General features: G+C 39.0%; 2 protein-coding genes across 2 annotated transcripts; both read right to left on the bottom strand.

Annotated features, from left to right (window-relative positions):
• Nucleotides 1-561: 561 nt before the first annotated feature.
• On the bottom strand, nt 562-8,857 carry LOC120286071 (G-type lectin S-receptor-like serine/threonine-protein kinase At1g61480). The gene is made up of 7 exons (XM_039313790.1): nt 8,021-8,857; nt 2,925-4,175; nt 2,748-2,855; nt 2,344-2,561; nt 2,060-2,270; nt 1,220-1,969; nt 562-1,121 (listed from the first exon to the last, which is right to left on the bottom strand). The coding sequence occupies exons 1-6, from the start codon at nt 8,823-8,825 to the stop codon at nt 1,728-1,730; spliced, it is 2,835 nt and encodes a 944-aa protein (XP_039169724.1). The 5' UTR covers nt 8,826-8,857; the 3' UTR covers nt 562-1,121; nt 1,220-1,727.
• On the bottom strand, nt 822-1,363 carry LOC104444895 (G-type lectin S-receptor-like serine/threonine-protein kinase SD1-13). The gene is made up of 2 exons (XM_039313791.1): nt 1,220-1,363; nt 822-1,121 (listed from the first exon to the last, which is right to left on the bottom strand). Exons 1-2 carry the CDS (start codon nt 1,361-1,363, stop codon nt 822-824), a joined length of 444 nt encoding a protein of 147 aa, XP_039169725.1.
• Nucleotides 8,858-19,468: the final 10,611 nt, after the last annotated feature.

Genomic DNA, 19,468 nt, shown 5'->3' with positions numbered 1-19,468 from the left:
AAACACTATACCAACATTTGTTGTCCCCCGTAAACATTTGAGGATCTACCTCACAACTTCTCTAGCACCTTTGTTGATCAAAGTTCTTGCCTCCGAGTCTATTATGATAAATTAGGGTACTCTAATTACGACGTGCAAAAGAAATGCGGTGATTAATGTAATTGCATGATCACGCAATGTGAGTGTTCTCAATTAGGGGTTGAATTTCGCTCTTATCAGTATTCAATCCCTAACTTTATGAAATGCTTATTTGATACATAACTCTTGACATAGGATCCAAGATACTAAGACTACAATTTCCCCAGTTTCTAATTACAGAGATGTGCTGATAGAAATGTCAAAGCAAGATGGTGTGGGATTGCAGTTTTGCTTTGGGGTCAAATTTTTTCATTTGACAGCAAATTCGATCCCTAAAAATTTCAAGTGCATGAATAATCTTTTAGGTGACAATTTAACTACTAATAGCCATCCCTCTTTAAAAGGAAGCTCGTAGAGATTCCCTCTTCAAAGACAAGTGAAACTTAAATTCCATTAAAAGACTGTGCAATGGATGCAAATAGAAATGTTGAGAGGGAAAACAATTTTATATGCAGAAGGGGTAGAAACCCCTGTGCATACGGATGTTCTGAACTTTTCTGCGACCTTGCCCACATAAAACTATCCTACCAGAGAGCTAGCAACTCAAATTCCCTCACAATCTCTATGTTTACATCATATATTCAATAAAAGTATAACAAAAGAGTGCATATTCATGCCATTTAATTTGGTGAACACTGAATCCCACGAAAGATGAATTGATAGTGAAAATGCATTTAAGAATTTTATCTCCCTTCAACCGTAGTAATGGTGATGTTATTCACGGACCGGATTCCTTCTTGTGATTGGACTTCGCGAGCCAGCAAACCTTGAAATGTATATGTCGGTTGCTTCGGCTGTGAAAGCTTGGACTCTCCATTCAGCATTCGAACCACGGCGGACATGTTGGGTCTATCTGTGGCATGGTCCTGCGTGCAGAGAAGCCCTAACTGAATGCATCTCATTACTTCTGACGTCGAAAATGCGTCAGCAATGGCTGCATCCATCAGGTCCAGTCCTCTGCCCTCACTCCACAAGTGCCATGCCTGTAACAATTGGTCGATTATTAGATTATTTCAAGGACTACCCATGGTTAGAAACTGAAATGGAGGTATAATAGTTCGAAGTCAGATCTTGCAGTTACATAAGCCATGAGATTGAGATGCTGCTCGGGGTAATCTACACTTGCGTTCTTCTTGCTGCTGATAATCTCTAATAACAGTACTCCAAAGCTATAAACATCTGATTTCTCAGAAATTGTCCCACCCATGATATACTCGGGAGACATGTAACCGCTGTAGACAAAATAATATAAGTGGAGGTTCCTGAAGTACAATTCAAACAAAAAATCATAGACTAAAGGACGATGACATGAGAGGTGAGCAAATTGGAGGGCGATAAACTTCCACCTCGATGAGTACCATATTTCTCATATCTTTTAGCATTTGCATTGTAGCGCTGGTCTATAATTACTACAGAGAGAACTAACATATTGGAACCATTGGCTGTGCATGGAAGAATTTTATCCGTAATAATAAAGCAACCGTAGGAACACGTATGAATGGATAGGTGAGCGTATAATAATGCTAATCTGCTTCCGAGGTGATATATTGCCTCATGAGTAATTGCTTATAAGAGTGATGATAGAAAGCTTACTGTGTCCCCACAACTTTGTGAGTATTTACCACAACTTGAGATCCTTCAAACATCCGCGCCAGCCCAAAATCAGAAATTTTAGGATTCATCTTTTCATCCAATAGAATGTTGCTCACTTTCAAATCTCGATGTATGACCCTGAGGCCAGAATCATGGTGGAGGTAGAGCAGCCCTCTCGCGACCCCCTGGATAATGTGGAAGCGTACGCTCCAGCTAAGTTTCGCCTTCTCTTTTGAATCTAAACGAGGTAGCAAACAGAACTAAAATCTAGTTTTAGTACCGGATTTTGTTGAAAGCATAAATAAGTTCTTCAAAGAGTGAGACAAACCAAAAAGGAAGGCGTCCAAGCTCTTGTTCGGCAAATACTCATACACTAGAATCTTTTCTTCTCTTTCAGTGCAGCAACCGAGGAGTCTCACCATATTTCGGTGTTGAAGTTTGGATATTAGAAGGATCTCATTCTTGAACTCCGTTAAGCCTTGGCCTGAGCAGCTCGAAAGTCTCTTCGCTGCTATCTCCTTACCATCCTTCAGTTTTCCCTGTTTCAAACGAACAGCACTATCAGATCTTCCATGATCTCTTTATTTCCACTGGAGAAGGCTTTTCGTTTACCTTATAAACCGGGCCAAACCCTCCCTGCCCGAGTTTGTTTTTCGTGTCGAAGTTGTCTGTTGCGAGGCATATGCTATCAAAATCATAGGCCACCAATTTAGATGCATCATCTTCCTTCATTTGCTCTTTCCATGCAGTTTCCTTTGGCAGTTTTTCTGATTTGATGGCCTCAGCCACTGACCTAAAGAGCCCTGGGATTGTCATTTTCCTAAACTTCCCTGCATTTTACAGACAACGAAATCAACTCAAGATAAGCATTAGAATATCATAAGCAAAGCAGTGTTTCTATAGCAGTAACTGCTTAGCTTCTGAAGCCATGTTTTTACCAATGATTCAAGACTCTTATATTGTGGTTAGTGCAAAATCACCCTTAAGACAGCAACAAATTGTACATCTTATATTACCTCTCCACTTTGAAAGACCACAGACTAAAATACTGGCTCCAAATAAGATGATGCCAGAAATAGTACTTAGGCTGATGATAAGTTTTGTCCGCATGGGTAAACCTGAACCTGGGAAAATATATTATAAGAACCACAGACAGTGCAAAACCAAACGCATATTAATTCAATCTTTTCAACCTGTATCTGCACCCGCACCCACATCTGCACCCGCACCCCCATCTGCAAGCCGAATATATAGATCTTGGCCACCCATGGAGAATTGCTGAATATCTAGGAGGTCTTTACTCCAAGCCATACATCCTATAGCATTCACATAAGAAAAGGCCAAGCACGAGCAGTTTTCTAGGCACCAACTTTGACATCGCTCTGCATCATCTATCAATGGAAAATCAGCGGAATCAGGCAACTTGATCTGACTCATTCGCCGGAACATATCTTTTTCGACAGTCGTCGAAGCTGCTGCATTTGCAGGTTTCTGACAATTTAATTCCATTTCCCTATGGCACCCTCTGGTCCAATTTCCTCTGTTCCATTCTTCATCTGATCTTGGTTTAAAACCTTTTAAGCATCTGCACAAGGGTGAATTAAGCAGGTTGCAAACTCCAAAGGAGCCGCAATATCCATATATATCACAAGGGTTAGTTGATTCCGGTGCCCCCCAGTATGTCGACCATCCATTGGCCCAACGAACTGCCATTAAATATCCTTCAGATGAGATGAAATTATATCCAAAGAGATTGTCGTAACTTTTGAGGGAATAATATGTTGTTCCCTGTATATTATCTTGCTGGAGAACGGACCCAGGCCCACTCATGGTCGGTATTCCGATGAACTTGGTTTTATCCCACTGTCCGCTTCTCCAGTAAGGACTTGATCCATTCCAAGTGAAAACCTGAGGCGCTGTTTCTGGTGTCAATCCTACAGCAAAGCTTCCGAATGAGGGATCATCTTCGCCTTTCCAGGAAATCAAGTTCCGTTTCTTTCCTGTTTTCACGTTCACTCCGATCTTCATGTTTGGCAGGAGAGTGTCAGTTGGCTCATCAAAGCTTTCCCACATTATATCCGCGTTCCTGTCTTGAAGAACAAAGTTTCCAAAGTCTGAAAGCAGTGCTACAGAATAGTTAGACTTTGCCATGATATTAGTAGACCACACAGTGTTTTGTTGCCCATCAAGAAGCTTCAGATTTCCATCTTCGCCAATTATTAAGCTCGCAGATTGATCTGTGTGTCCAAGTGGCTTGTCTCTGTTGGCCACCCAGACAACTTTGGAGGGAGTCAAGTTCTTGTACCATATTCCTACGTACTGCTTTGCTGATCCTTTAGGCGTGAAGAACCCAAGCTCAAAGATTTGACGACTAGAGACAATGGTTTGGTTCTGAACGAGAGGAGTTGATGCAGTTATACTGTCAATTGTGCTGCTTTGAAGTGCTTGATGGAGGGAAAAGACGAAGCAAAGAACACAAGTGCTGAGTCATTGGAATAATGTGGAACAGTTCAAGAAATATTTGTAAAAAATGCCTTGCTAAACTTCACCTCTTATAGGCAGATCAAAATGGATAAACACCGTATCGTGAGAATGACACAACTAGTGCCACAAATTTTGTACCACATTCACTATGGTGTTGTAAATTTTAAGTTGATCACTTGAGTGCCCTACTTTAAAACACCCAAATTTATTTGGGTATTGCCAAAACATCTGATATGGCTTTAATTTAATAAGAAACCATCTGACGTGGTGCACCGGGAAATGATGTCATCTAAAGTGTTCAGAAACGACATAATTTAGCCATTGACTTGACCCAAATTGACCAATTAAGGCTAAATCCAACTCAAACCCTAATCCCGAATTAGGTCCAATGGTGATTAGTCTTTATCCTGCGGATGCCGCCAAAGGACTGGAATTGGACTGAAATTTGGATGCGACATCGGAGATTTTCCCTAAGGCTACTAGCACTCGGGCCCATGGACAATAGGGTGTTAGGGTGTGTAGCAAGCTCACGATGATGTCCTTCCTCTTGTTTTCTAAGCAACTGCATTGGCCGTCAATTTGGGGTCTCACCGTAACTGTTGGCACAAAGTTAGCTGAGTCTCACTTTCAACCCGATTCACTACAATCAGTTTATGACACTTTGGACAATTTTCACTTCTAGTTGGGATCAGATTGATAATTCACAAAATTTTGCTTATTGTGTTTAACTCAAAGTAAGGTTATTACTGAATTATATTTTCACTTTAGTTACTTTGACAGCTACCTTTCTTTCTTTTACTTTTTTTTTTTTTTTTTATCATTTAACTTTAAAATGACTTGTTTTGTCGTAGGTTCATCTCAACAAGAGGCAATCATCTGAAATAGAGGAAAATGATATTATAAGTGCCATAATTTTTCAATCAATTATTTCAGTGTAATAATTTTATAAAAAATGTTTATTTAAGTGATTATGATAATTTCTCTTGTCAAAGAATTTGATGCGGTATTAATTTAATATAAAATCATCCGAGGGGACTCACTGGGTAAGTAATATCATCAAAAGCTTGTAGGAAGGAGGTTGTTTAACCCTTTCCTTGCACTGAATTGACAAGCAGCTGATTGCTCAAGAAATCGAGATGAAAGACATTGCCCTGAACTCACTGCACACCCTATTCCGCATGGCCTTGAGTGCTGCTGCTTGAGCTCGCAGCCTCAAAGGGAAAATCGTCAATGTCTATACACATAACACTGGTCCATCCCACGAAGAGAAAGCTATGTTACCACAAATCAAAATGATTTCAATCGTGGCGACCCTTGAGGACCAGTAGCGGCGCCTTTCGCCCTGAGGATGTCCTTTGGCAGCACTTGTAGGATAAAGACTGGCCGCTGTTGGACCTAACTTAAGGATAGGGTTAGGGTTTGAGTTCAACTAAGCCCCAATTCATCAATTTGGGTAAGGGCGTTAGGAACCAAACCGAGCCGAACCGAACTGAAAAATTAGGTTTTTTCAGTTTGGTTCTCATTAAAAACCAATATTTTTTTATTGGTTCGGTTTTTATCGGTTAATCAAACCGAATCGAACCATAAACCGATAAGATCAAATCATTAAAAATTCGATTTTATTCTTTTCCAATTCCCGTCTCCTCTGGCTCTGAGTTCTCCAGTGTCGGGTTGAAGTAGAGCTCGATTGCGTAACGCAGCGACATTGCGTTCGCCCCCCAATGCTCCCTCGCTCGATCGATCGATCCCTGAGGGGCCCGCTCCGAAATGTGGAGACCGAAATCGGAGGAGGCTCCTCGGATGGCGGGGGAAATCGGCGGAATCGGAAGGCCTCGGGAAGCGGCGGGCGGGCGCGCGAGGGGGGCTAGTCAGAAAACCCTACGCGCGGGGCATTTCGGGCCGGAGGCTTTTCTCTTGCGGGCGGCGGTGAGACCTCGCGAATGGCGAGCTCGCCCTGAGCATGACGGAGACGGGGACAGGCGCGGCGAGAGAGAGAGAGAGAGAGAGAGAGAGAGAGAGAGGGGCGGCGATGGAGACTGTGTAAATGGCGGAGAGATGCGAGCGAGCGAGCGAGGATAGAAGATTGATTCGGACGGAGGAGGAGAGAGAGCGAGAGAGACAGCAAGATGGCTTGCTCTCGGAGACCAAAAAGCCAACCCAAGTAGATCGCGTCCGGAATCTTTTTAAAAATAATAATAATAATCTTATAGTGATCTTGGTAAAACTAATGTTAATATTACTAAGATTATAGGACAAGTAACACAAAAAATCTCAAGACTTGTTCATTGCGGCATGGATACCTCCACCTTTTTGACACTTAGGCATTGTTTGGTAACTATTCAAATAGTGTCTAATTCTAATTTTTTGTTCCCAGAATCGTGTTTGGTAAAAATTTTATTCTCAGGTGCAGTTTTGGATAAGAATTGAGATAATATATATATATATATATATATATGATTCTTGTTTCGAAAACAAAACTGAGAATCAAAACTCTTTTTCTTCTCTTTTCTTTTTTTCATTGACCGCCATCCCGCGACCGCCGCACACCGCCGTCGCCGTCGCCCGCCACCGTCCGCCGTCATCCGCCGCCGCCCTCGCCAAGTCGGGCGAGGTCCGGCGAGCTCGCCGATGGTTAGGCCGTGGCTGGGCAAGCCTCGCGATGCCCGGCCCAGCCCTAGCGAGGCTCGCCCAGCCCGGCCGGTGGCCAGGCAAGCCTTGCCCAGCCCCAACGAGGCTGACTTGGTCACAGGTGAGGCTCGGCCGACGAGGGCTGGCCTGAAGAAGAAGAGGAATAGGAGAAAAAGGAAAAAAAGGAAAAAAAAAGGAAAAAATTATAAAAATACTTAAAAATTAAAAGAAAATTATTTGGAATAGAATCAATGAGCACCATATCAAACGCAATTCTATTCTAGAATCAGAAATTTTGTACAGTTACTAAACGTATTTTTTTTTTACTTAGAATCAGTTCCTGGGAACAGAATAAAAAAAAATCATTTCTGATAAGAATTTATTCCCGGGAACAGAATCGTTACCAAACGTGCTCTTATAAACTCTTTTAGTAATTTATCAATATGGAAAAATTCGTTCTTTTTTTCAATTGAACAATAAAATTGCCTTTTAGAGAATCATCAAGAGAGATTATGTTAAGCAATTATTTAAATTGGATATCATTACTTGGCTAATGCTTAAAAAAGGGAATGAAGTATATGATCTAAATTGCAAAATCCTCGAAGCTTGAAGTGTAGTAACATATTGAATTTAGATTATTTTGAGTTGAACAAAAAGAAAACAAAAACAAAAACCAAAAACAGAAAAACCAAACTGAATCAAACTGAACTGAACTGAAATTTCGGTTCGGTTCGTATTTGGTTCGGGTCTCATTCGGTTCAGTTCAAAAGTTTTTTCTAACGGTTCGATTCAATTCGGTTTTTCAAAAAAACGAACCAAACCAAACCATTGACACCCTTAAATTTTGGGGCAAGAAAGGGCTAATGACTTGTTTCTTTATGCTTTTGATAACATCATTTCCTTGGCGAGCCATATCGGATAGCTTTATATTAAATTATTGACAAGTTAGATTTTTCGGCTAGTGAAATTATTGACGTCACTCAATTGAATAATTGATCAATTAAACATTTATGGCATGGTGTGCAAGGATTATGGCACTTATAATGTTTTCTACCCTTTTTAAAAAAGGTTCACTCCCCTTATTCGAACTACAAAGTAGGATTGTAGTTCACCGAAAAAAATAAATAGGACAGATCTTTCTGTTATCGGAAGACAAATAACAAAAACAAATACGTACCGTTACGTCTGGTCAGAAGAGCTGGAGGAGATGGAAGGTAGGACGGCGGAGGCACCAGGGCCGCTATGGCCGAGGCATTATAAAATGGGTACAGCTCGAACCTCATGCTGCAGCTCGGAGTGAACATCCTCCCACCTTTCTTTCCCCGGGGGAGGCCCAAAAATGCTGCGCGGAGGCACGTGTTGCACTGCGACACTGTCAAGTCCGGCGTGCACTGTGCGAGCGTGTGCAGCTTCTTTAAGCTGGTAAAGTTTGCCTCCGCAATGGCGACTTTCTTCCCCGACTCGCGGACTGAAGCCCTTGCGGTGATGTCGTCCATGGTCTCTTCCAGGACTTGCATGAATCGGGTTGGATCAGTGATGTTCCCAGTGTGGTGCATCGTGAAAGAAGGCACTTGTTCCATGACCGAGGAGATGAACACATCGGAGTACCTCAACATACACTCATCGTACCAGATCACGGAGACTTGCCGGTTCGGGCATCTTTGGAGGATATCCTGTTTTCCAGTGGCCACGCAGTTGCTGCATGTGGTGAGGTCAATGTCGCCGCGGCAGAGGAAGAGCCCGTAGACCTGGTCGGGAGGGTTTTGGCCGACAATAGCATTGGCGAAGCCATCAGCGCTGTCGGTGGCGGCAGAGGAGAGGGAAGAGAGGAGGGCGTTGAGGTTGGATTGATAGGTGGAGTTGGGAGTGAAGAGGGTGGTGTTTGGGCAGTAGTGCCGTAGAAACGTAGGTGCTGCTTCGGTAGCTGCAAAATTTATGAAGAAGAAGAGGAGAGAGAGGGAGATGGTGAAGCAGGAACTCATTTCTACGTTGATGAATCCCTTGGTCTTCCTTTACAGGCATGGAATTAGGGGAAGAAGAAGGAAGAACCGTGGTCTGCTCTCCAATATATTTTTTCGTGGGAACTATTCGGAAAATAAATCTGGTGAATAATTGAAAAGAAGAAAAAAAAAAAAAGATTGTAATCCAATGGGTACAAATGCAGATGTTGTAATCCAAGGCTAGACCCGTTAAACGGGTGGGTCAGGTCAGGTTTAGGTCGGGTCATAAATGGTCCGACTCAAATCGACCCATTTAACCCGTTCATGACTCGTTTATTGCAATGCAAAAATTTTGACCCATACCCAACCCAACTCAACCCAACCCATACCCAACTCATACCCGACCCATTTAACTAAACTTAATTCATTAAATATACTTTTAAAAAATGGTATTGCTAAAATAATTTTATACAACACAAATTTAATGGACAATTTTTATAATTTTTAAAATAATTATTTTTAAAAATTGAATTTTAATTATCTTTTATTTTTTTAAAAATAAAATTTTAATTATTTTTATTTTTAAATATAATTTTTATTTTTTTTATTTTTCTTCTTCTTCTTCTTTGGCCGGCGGCCGGCCACGATGACGGCCGGTGGCCGGCCTGTGCAAGCCTCGAGCTCCCCCAACTCACCGTCGCCGGCGAGCCTTGAGCTCGTCGGATCCGGTGAGGCCCGGCGTTAGGCGAGGCCTCCGCCTCGCCCAGATCCGGGCGAGCTCGAGGCTCGCCGGCATCGAGCGAGGCTCAAGCCTCGCCGATCTAGCAAGCCTCGAGCTCACTGTGCATCGACAGCCTCGCCAGATTCGGCAAGTTCGAGCTCGCCCGACACCGGTCAACTCAAGGCTCATTGGTGTCGGGCGAGGCAGTCTGGCGAGCCTGAGGTTCGCCGAGCGTCGGCGGTCTTGCCAGATCCAGGGGTCGCCGGCCATCGCCGTGCTAGCAACCGGAGGAAGAAGAAAGAAAAAATAAAAAAATAAAATAATAATAAAATAATTATAATTTCGATTTAAAAAATTGTAAAGTTAGAAAGAGAAGAGAGAGATTGTGAGGTTTTGGTTTTGGGTGAAAATAAATGGGTTGATAAATGGGTCTTAAATGGGTGTAGAGCTAACCCATTTAAGACCCATATATCTCACTCTCTTTAATTTTAAAACCCATTATGGGTGCTTTAAAAAATAAAGCTTGACCTATTAACGACCCATTTAAATATAAATGGGTCAATGACTCATTTAACAGCTCTATCCAAGGCTATCATACCCTTGATATTCAAACCCGTTGCATTGCCAAAATATCTTTGTTACCGATGTTCAAGTGGTTGTAATCCAACGGCTACAAATGGCAAGCAAGATCCTACTTAGCGGAATCTTCTATTTATCATAGTGCATTCTTAATAATATCGTAGAGAAGTATCGGAATATAGACTCGTTCTACTAATGGCATGTGGTTAGAATTTCTGTTTGTCACACGGGACTCATTGTTCTTACTGTTTTTTTAATATATATTAATATTATGAATTAGATTAAGGCTACGCCATAACTTGTTGTGTATCATGTAGTCTATAGAACCATATGTAAATGATGGATTGGATTTCTTATAGATGATTAATAGACTAGGGGCACCAAAGTGAAATCTGACCAATTTTATGGTCAAATATTTTTTGATAGAAAACACCTTTAAAAAATATACTCAAACCAAAAAGGGAAACTTACTTGACTCTGGTTTCCTTTACAAACTCAAGACGTATTCTGGCCCCATTCAGCTCAGCACTGCAAATGGGTTTTAAGGCTCTAAAGTCTTTTAGGCAAATGCAAATGACGTTTTATTCGTTTTTTGCTCAACTTTGAGGAAATTCAATTGCATTACCAAATGCCTCTAAAGGCCTTTTGGGCTAAGACAGATCCAAAGTACTCTGAAAAATGGCATTCTCGGAATGTAGATAGACTTTTTTTTCATCTAAACTTTCTCCTCGCTCAATTTCATAATTTCAGAAATATCATTAAAAATCCTAACTTGCTGGCAAAGGCCTCAAACTATCGATAAGCCACTGCAAGAGGCTGGCCTGCAGCGGTTGAGTTCCCTTGGCAAATAGTTCGAATTTTAAAAAAGAAATTAGCAAAAGTACTTTACAAGGTATAGTTTTTACCAAGCCGCATTTGACTCAAAGTTGATTCCCGACGTGTTTTCAAAATACATTTTACCATACACTATTTGCATTTCGGAAGACTTGTTTAGCCCAAATGCACTTGCATTTCCTCAGACATTTCCGCAAAGCCCAACCAAACGAGATCTCTAACGGGAGCATTTAAAATTTGAAATTTGACATATAAAAGTTATAAAATATATGAAAACGCAAAATATCATATTTACTTTCTCTCGCCCTACTTCTAAATATAGAAAAAGGTTGAGAGACTGGCTTTCTTAAATTCTCTCTGCGGGAAGGTTGGAACAATTATTACGAGTCAAGACAAACGAGTCGAAGATCATCCCTAAAGTCAAAAACATTAAAGTCCGTTCATAAAATATTAAAGCGACAGGAGTTCGCATTTTTCTTTGGTTTCAACGCGGTGGCTGGAAGAAGAAAGGTCAAGATGCGTAATTTTCCACTGGGGAGAGAGAGATGAGGATGAAAGTGATTTCGGTGACGCTTGAATTTTCCATTGCAGCAACATATAGTTTTGAATTTTCCGTTGAGGGAACAGAGTAATATGGTAGATTAAATTTGATTGCAACAACACAGCCCAAGGTTCAGACCCCTCCGAAAACGTGTTTTGCTTGAGCTACTGTTTTTTTTTTTTGGAAAGAAAAATGAAATTGATTTTTTTATTTTTTTTTTCACTCGAAGGTATGACCCACTTTAATTCATCATATACCGACTCCATGATTTTGTCTCTAGGAGGCTACCCATCTTGATAGGGTTCTCAACTAGACACGTTTAACATTGAATTTCCAACACTAAATCATATTGTTTTACCAATTGCACCACTTATGTGTTAGTCCAAATTTAGGGGTAGTCTCATAATTCCGAAAATGTCTTGAAAAACCCTAATTTGCCAATGAAGGCCTTAACCATGGGCGAGCCACCCCTAGCCTTGCTTGGGGTGGTTGAGTTCCATTGGCAAATAGTTTGATTTTTTTTTAATTAGAAAAATCCTTACGAAGTGTAGCTTTTATTATGTGACATTTAGGTCAAAGTTTCTTTCCATATGTTTTCAAAATATAATTTACCAAACACTATTTGTATTTTGAAAAACCCCTTTAGCCCAAATGCATCTGTATTTCCCCCAAAACCGAACCAAACGAGGCCTCTTACATGAGCATTTAAAATTTGAAATTTGACATATTTAAGGGGAGAAGGATACTAGAAATGCCATAAGTTATGTATGGTGCTCACTTTAGTCCTAAAAGTTTTTTCAAATCACTTAAGTGCCAACTCCGATTTGAGTCACTAAAAATCTGACGTTGCCACATTTTATTAATTTCTCGATCTTACGTGGCTTGCTGGCGTGCCTAGTCAGCATATAACCCCTAAACGACGTTGTGTAGCAAATTGAAAAGTGATCACTTCAATGCTAGTCATTATTAAAAAAAAATAATCACTTTAGTTCCAATCGTTGTTAAAAAGTGATCACTCCAATATTAATTTTAATGAAAAATTGATCATTTTAGTGCCAAAAATGCCTCCTCGGATAAAATTTTTATTTATAAATGTCACATAATTTCTTGTTGGAGATACTTAAGTAATCTTTTTTCTCCTAGTTTGGCACTTAAGTGAGCCAACAAAAACTTTTGACACTAAAATAAGCGACGTACACAATTTATGACATTTCTAGTGTCATTCTCCCCATATTTAAGAGTTATATACCATATGAAAATTGATGGTTTAAATAATGAAAAGCTATCTTTTCTACGGAAAGGTCATAACAGATTATCACGAGTCAAGTCAAACCGGTCAAAGGTGAGATCATCCCTAAAGTAAAAAACATTAAAGGCAATTCTGAAAAAAAATGGTGTTAGTTAGGCCATCAATGATCAATGGACAGATGATCTCAACGTGGAGGTTGGATGAAGAAAGTCAAGATATGGATGCCAGTGATGTTGGTGTAGAGAGAGAAGAGATGGGGATAAAAGTGATTCTAAAGTCAAAAACATTAAAGGCAATTCCAAAAAAATTGGTGTTAGTTAGGCCATCAATGATCAATGGACAGACGATCTCAACGTGGAGGTTGGAAGAAGAAAAGTCAAGATATGGATGCCGGTGATGTTGATGTAGAGAGAGAGAGAAGAGATGGGGATGAAAGTGATTTTGGTGACGCTTATAGCTCTGAATTTCCATTAGGCAGGTGAGTAATCTGATAGATAAAATTTGATTCATATGATTTGATGCAACACGGCCTAAGGATTAGAACCCTCCGAGAACGTTTCGTTCGAGTCACTCTTTTTTAATTCGGAGAAAAAAATGAAATTGATAATATGGCGTTAATCTACAACTATATGGCTAATGGTACTTGACAGAAACAACTATCAGCGACAGGTAAGTCCTTCCACGGCTTTGCTCTCATGGTTTTTGTAGTGATATAACCTATGTAGCACGGACATGGCGACACGGACACGCGATACGATACGACACGACACGCGACACGTCATTTCTCAAAAAATAGAAAATTTCGACACGTTCCGACACATTAAATATTAAATAAATATTTTTATTTTTAATTAATTTGATTCAAATTCACAAATAAATAAATAAATAAATAAAGAGTTTACAATGAATTTATACTAATAATATTAATAAATCTTACACTTTTTTTATTTCATTATCCCAAATTTACATTTATTTTTTGAAATCCCCCTCCCCCTAAATGTACTTTTATTTTTTAATTTCATTTATTTATTTTTCTGATTTAAAAAATTTCCCATTAAAGTCCACCCCACTCTCTTCTTTTCCTTTTATCCATTTCTCCCCACCCCCAAATTTATTTTCCTTTCCCTCCCCAGTCCCCACCATCGTCCATTCCCCCACCCAAATTTATTTTTTTTCCTTTCCCTCCCACAATCGTCCATTTCCCCCATCTGTCCATCACTTTCCCTCCCCCAAAATAGGTACCCATAGACCCCCACTTTTTTAATTACTTTTGAGTTTCTCATAAACCCTAGCTCCTTTACTCCTCCTCCTCGCCGCTCGCAACCTTTCCTCTTCTCCTCCTCCCTCCTTGCCGCTCGCCGCACGACCTCCTTCCTCGCCGCACGCACGACCCCCTTCCTCACCGCTCGCCGCTTGCCGCATGACCGCCTTCCTCTCCTCTTCCTCTCACCTTTGGTCCTTTCTCCCTTGCAGCTGCATCCTCGTCGGATCCATCGCAGCATCACAGGATCGGCCCTCACCTTAGTCTATGCTCGGCTGTCTCTCGCCGTCGCTCACGGTCTACTCCCTCCCGGACACGCGTGTCGAAATGTGTCGGGCAAAGGTTGACCGCGTGTCCGAGCGTGTCGACGTGTCCGACACGCTCCGACACGTGTCGGACACGACACGGAAGCATGGACAACGTGTCCGTGCTTCATAGGATATAACTAGAGTTTTGGTCTTTTGCATTGATAAGGCTGTAATAACAAGAGGAGGCTAAAGCTCACCATAAAAGTATAAAATGTACAATATTCTCAGAGTCAAGATATGAGGATTTGCCGAACATATTGATTTGATAGGCTGGTAAACCATCAATATCTACTCAAATTCGTCGCCGTGTCTAAGAAAAACCTAACCATGTGTTCCTATGGTGATCCTAACTAATGTAAACAAATTTTAAGACCAGAAGTTCGCTAAGAGGGAAGAGGAACTCTAACTAATCACGGTATGAACGGCGAGATAAATGCTCACACTTGCTAATAACTGCTGTCTCCACAAAGATAGTTCAGAGTTTTTGGAGACGATATAATTGTGCATAATAAGAAAGCAAGTACTTATGCCTCGTCTCTTCGCATTTGAGTTCAACTCCATATAGGATATTCTCAAGGAAAAAAAAGAAAAAAAGAAGAAGCAGGGTGCGTATTCCAGGGGACAAACCAAACGGTCATGACGTCAATCTCGATATATTATATATAATCTACCAATGGTCGATATGTCGTCAATCGAAAGCAGTCTATTAACGTTTCTTTTGGTTCTTAGACTTTGATACATATTCACGAAGACCTAGCAGCAAGTCTTGGTCTTCTTATAACAACATAAAGTGCAAAAAAGGAAAATCAGGATACGAAATAGTAGATACCGATGGAAATATATTGACCCATAGCCATTAGGATGATGTCAGCCCGTCGTATCAAGAGCTCTTGACATTGATATAATGCGAAGCATGCATATATCTTCCTCACATTTGCTCTCTTCGACAATCTCCATTACTCCATGACGATGCAAAGATCAATTACAGCTTTCTCGTTCGCATTGCTTGCTTCTTTAGCTTCAGGAATTTTCGTCGTGGTTCAACCCAAAAAAAATTCAGGTCTCTCTCTCTCTCTCTCTCTTCGCTCCGCATTGAGAAAAGTTTCTGAGTTTGCATCGGATGCTGATTTTATCTCGGAGTAGAGTTTCGTGCTTCTCATTACTTAGGAATATTGCGGAATGCTTTTTGTATGTGATAAGAACATCACAAGATTAAATGCCAGCAAAATGTATCGATTCATTCGATATACCAGATATCAAACTTGGGATTTGCAGTCCAAAAAAAAGGCTAATAATTTCAGGCAAGCAGGCATGATATTATTTTTTTTTTAAAAGTCTGAATTTTATTTTTCATTGTGCTCGAGCCCCAGCTATGGCCAGCACACTAACCATTGGGCGAAGGCCCTTGTCAGCTGCTAGGGAGCACGTCCCTCGCCTAGATCTAAAGAGGGTTTTGTGCCCTTGTCCACAATAGAAAAAAATATAAAAAAATTTAAAAGATAATTATGAAAACCTAAAAAAATTTCAAAAATTGTCTATGTTAGCTGCATCTTGTAGAATGGCAAGTGTCTACATCGGCAAATTTTTTTTTATCGAAATTGGCTAAAATGACTAAAATTAGTAAATTGACTACCGTTTAAAAGTTTATAACTCAATTGGCTAGATTAAAATGTTTTTGAATTGGCATTCGTACAATTGGTTCAGGATTTTTTTTTTTTTTTTGTTATTATCTCCTTGTAAATCACAATCATTAATTAAACAAAATGGTTTCTTCTTTTCTTTATAGCCATTCTCATTTGATCTCGGCTTCAAATTGTTGACATGCTAGATAAAATAGTGTGGAATTTTGTGAATGATCGAGATTCACTGAACTTGCTCTAATGGTCCAACAAAAACCGTCGTTCCATTTCACTGAGTTTTTCTTTTCTCTACACTTACAAGGTTTCGTTAACGTTGATTGTGGAGAATCTAATGAATTCACCGGTGACAAGAGTGCAAGGCGCTTTCCTAACGGAACGAGGAACTGTTGCACTTTAAAACACAATCAAGCCAAGAACAACGCCTATTTGATTAGGGCGTCATTTCGGTATAGCCAACAGGATCAGAAGCAGCGGACTTCATTCGACCTATACATTGACGTTAATCATTGGGCCAGAGTGAGCTCTACGACATTTATATATAAAGAAATCATGTACGTATCCCAGGCAGATGATGTGCAAGTATGTCTTGTGAACACTGGCAATGGAGTGCCTTTCATTACGACGTTGGGACGAAGACGTCTTGATGATGACATCTACCGGTTTGGGTACGGATTCTTGCGACTCAATTGGCGGTACGACATCGGAGGAAGGTTGAATTCTCCTATCAGGTGATCAATTAATTTTTGAAATACAGATGTATAGTAATTGTAGTAAATAGGAAAAATTCCAAATAATGATATGAAGTGCTCTTATTTTTTCAAATAAGGATAAGTGAATTTTATTTCAAATAAGAATATGAAGTGACTATATTAGTCTCAAAAAATGGCTTGAAGTGGTTATGATTATTTTTAATAAGGGCCTTGCCTTGCCAGGTCATCGGCCAGCAAAATATTCCAACAATCAAGGGTGTTTTTGTCCAAACACAAGTTAAATTTAAATTAAATTAGATTAATTTAAAAAAAATTAAAAATGAAAAAACATAAGACCACCATCTCATCACTAGTGGGGCAGCAACGAAGACCGGTGGGGTCGTTAGTGCCTGGGTGAGGGTTGGCAACCCTTGCCGGAGCCGAGGCGAGGGTGGGTGACCCGCCTAGATCTCGAGAAAGGTTTGCCACCCTCTCCCATGTAGCTAGGGTAGCTTGCCCTCACCTTAGCCTGGGTGAAGGTCTCTGGCCCTCACCTAGGCCGCCCCACTTGCGATGGGTAGCCCGTGTTTTACTTTTTTTTAATTTTTTTTTTTTGTTCTTTAAAAGGAAAAACTGAATAAATTAAAAAATTAAAAATTTTAAAAGACGAAATTGCCCCTCACATCTAGTGAGTTCATTCTTTGAGATTGATATACGTATTTCATGCCTTTATTTGAGATAAGATCCATTTCAGGCTTTTATTTGAGAAAATAAGAGCACTTCAGGCCTTTATTTAAAATAATATCTACTTCGAACCCTTATTTGAGAAAATAAGGATATTTCAGACTCTTTTTTGAAATTTTCCCTTGTAAATAAAATAAGCAATAAAGATAACTGAGAAAATGATAATAGTTGTCAAAGATTGCCACAAAAATCATTAGATGATTAAAAAGAATGAAGAGAGGAACAGAAAAACCATTAGGTTCCAAGAAGAAAAATTATATGAAATATTGAAATTATGATTCAAATCAATCTAAGAATTTCGGATAGGTATCAAAAGCAGCCTAACATGCTCCATCGTAACAAGCGAACTCATTGATCCATTCTGGAAAAGATTTCAACGCCATTACAAAATTTAGTATTCTTTTGTAATAATTTTCAGCCCCGCTATGTACATAAAAATTAACTAACCTTATATGAATTATATACTATAATAATAATTTGAATTGGGTATTGACAATAATTTTACAAATTATTTACTATATAACATTAATGTCATAAAAGAAAGTCTGTTTTTATACATAAGTTATAGACATTAAATAAATTTAAGAGCGATTTTGAGTTGCACATAGTATTTGAAGAAAACTCACCATCAGATGATGTGGTTGGGGAAAAATTATTAAGGCAACATTGATAGATAAACTTTAATACAAAGATTTACTGACATTATAAAATGAAATTTTTGTAATATGAGGAAATTCACTTATTGTAGGTATATTGCAATGTCAACAAACGTAATTATGTTCCCCTACCTACCTGCTACCAGGCATGCATGAATTTAATTTTTTCTTAATCACACTCTAATCCAAAAAAGTGACAATTTCATAACATTACTAATTTATTTTAAGGTAACGTTTGTACATGTATTATATACTAAATCCAAAGGGACTTTTTCGTGTGTAGTTGCATACCATGGGATTTGCCTGCTACTAGTTTTGGTAATTTTTAGCTTCTATCAATCATCGACCACGTGAGGAAAAAAAAAATTGTGTAGGTTCACAAGCATTTTCTAGATCTCTACTGTTAGTAAAGAGTATCTCATACATATAAAGGATCACAATTTTTTTTTCATCTCCAAGATTCTATAAATATTATATAAATAGAAAATTTTTAAATTAATGATTTTATCTTATCTCTCGAGTATTTCAAGAAAATGTAAATATTTTATATCTTGTAAAGAGCCTTGTTTTTCTCTTTCCATATATATGCATATATGTATGTTCAGTTCCTTTAAGTGGTGTCAATAATTATTTCTACTAATAATTAATAATTCAGATATTTCATAATAAAATGATTTTCCAAAATCTCATAAATGTCAATTTTTTTGCGGATACACAATACATGTCACTTTTGCTAGATAATAGATTATAACAGTATCTTCCTTCGAGTTGCCTTTTTAGGTTGACACATGATTTCAATTTGTAGGGGTTTGATCAATTTTCTTGAAAGGGATTGATAATTTTTCTTGGAATGAGTATTTTTTTTTTTTTTTTTTTTTTTTGGGCGAACTACACTCATTTTGCAATCTAATAATAAAACCTGTTCCTCTCCCTCTCTTTTTGTTATTTCTTTATTCTAATTGTACCTCTTTCCTATCAAACGAATTCGAATGTAACCATAATATTTTGTATTAGTATACAAGTACGTTTACTAAAGAAAAAATGCTTTAGATTACGTGTACTTGAGACATTGTGCGAATTCTAATTTGTGAGGTTGATCATTCTTCTTAAAAGTGAGCACTTTTCTTTCACTTTCCACTCATTTTGTTACTTATTTATTACTCTTGTCTCTCTCCCTTGTTCTCTCTATGATTCTTTTTTATTCCAATTGTACATCTTTCGCACCAAAGAAGTTTCCTACCTTAATGTTAACATAATATTTTATATTAGCATATAAGTAGATATGCAAAATAAAAATACACAAATTACGTGTTCTTCAGACATAGTAAGAACAAATGAAATGAAAAAGGTGAAAACATCATTTGACTATTTCCTTCCTTAAATTCCTAAGAAGCTATGTTAACATTAGAATCTCATATTATTAATATATAGATGCGATTTTTGTATGCTTAAATGTCTATATA

Source organism: Eucalyptus grandis, chromosome 5 (genome assembly GCF_016545825.1).
Source record: "Eucalyptus grandis isolate ANBG69807.140 chromosome 5, ASM1654582v1, whole genome shotgun sequence".
Taxonomy (NCBI): Eukaryota; Viridiplantae; Streptophyta; class Magnoliopsida; order Myrtales; family Myrtaceae; genus Eucalyptus; species Eucalyptus grandis.
The sequence above is the reverse complement of the archived record's forward strand: the minus strand, read 5'-3'. Positions and strand labels throughout refer to the sequence as shown.

Coding starts and splice junctions, on each gene's coding strand:
- LOC104444895 (XM_039313791.1), bottom strand. CDS start 1,363: ATGTCTCCCGAGTATATCATGGGTGGGACAATTTCTGAGAAATCAGAT. Junction 1,122..1,219: donor ATCTCAATCTCATGGCTTAT/GTAACTGCAAGA, acceptor CAATTGTTACAG/GCATGGCACTTGTGGAGTGA.
- LOC120286071 (XM_039313790.1), bottom strand. CDS start 8,825: ATGAGTTCCTGCTTCACCATCTCCCTCTCTCTCCTCTTCTTCTTCATA. Junction 4,176..8,020: donor TCTTCTGACCAGACGTAACG/GTACGTATTTGT, acceptor CCCTCCATCAAG/CACTTCAAAGCAGCACAATT. Junction 1,970..2,059: donor CTTGGACGCCTTCCTTTTTG/GTTTGTCTCACT, acceptor TACCTCGTTTAG/ATTCAAAAGAGAAGGCGAAA.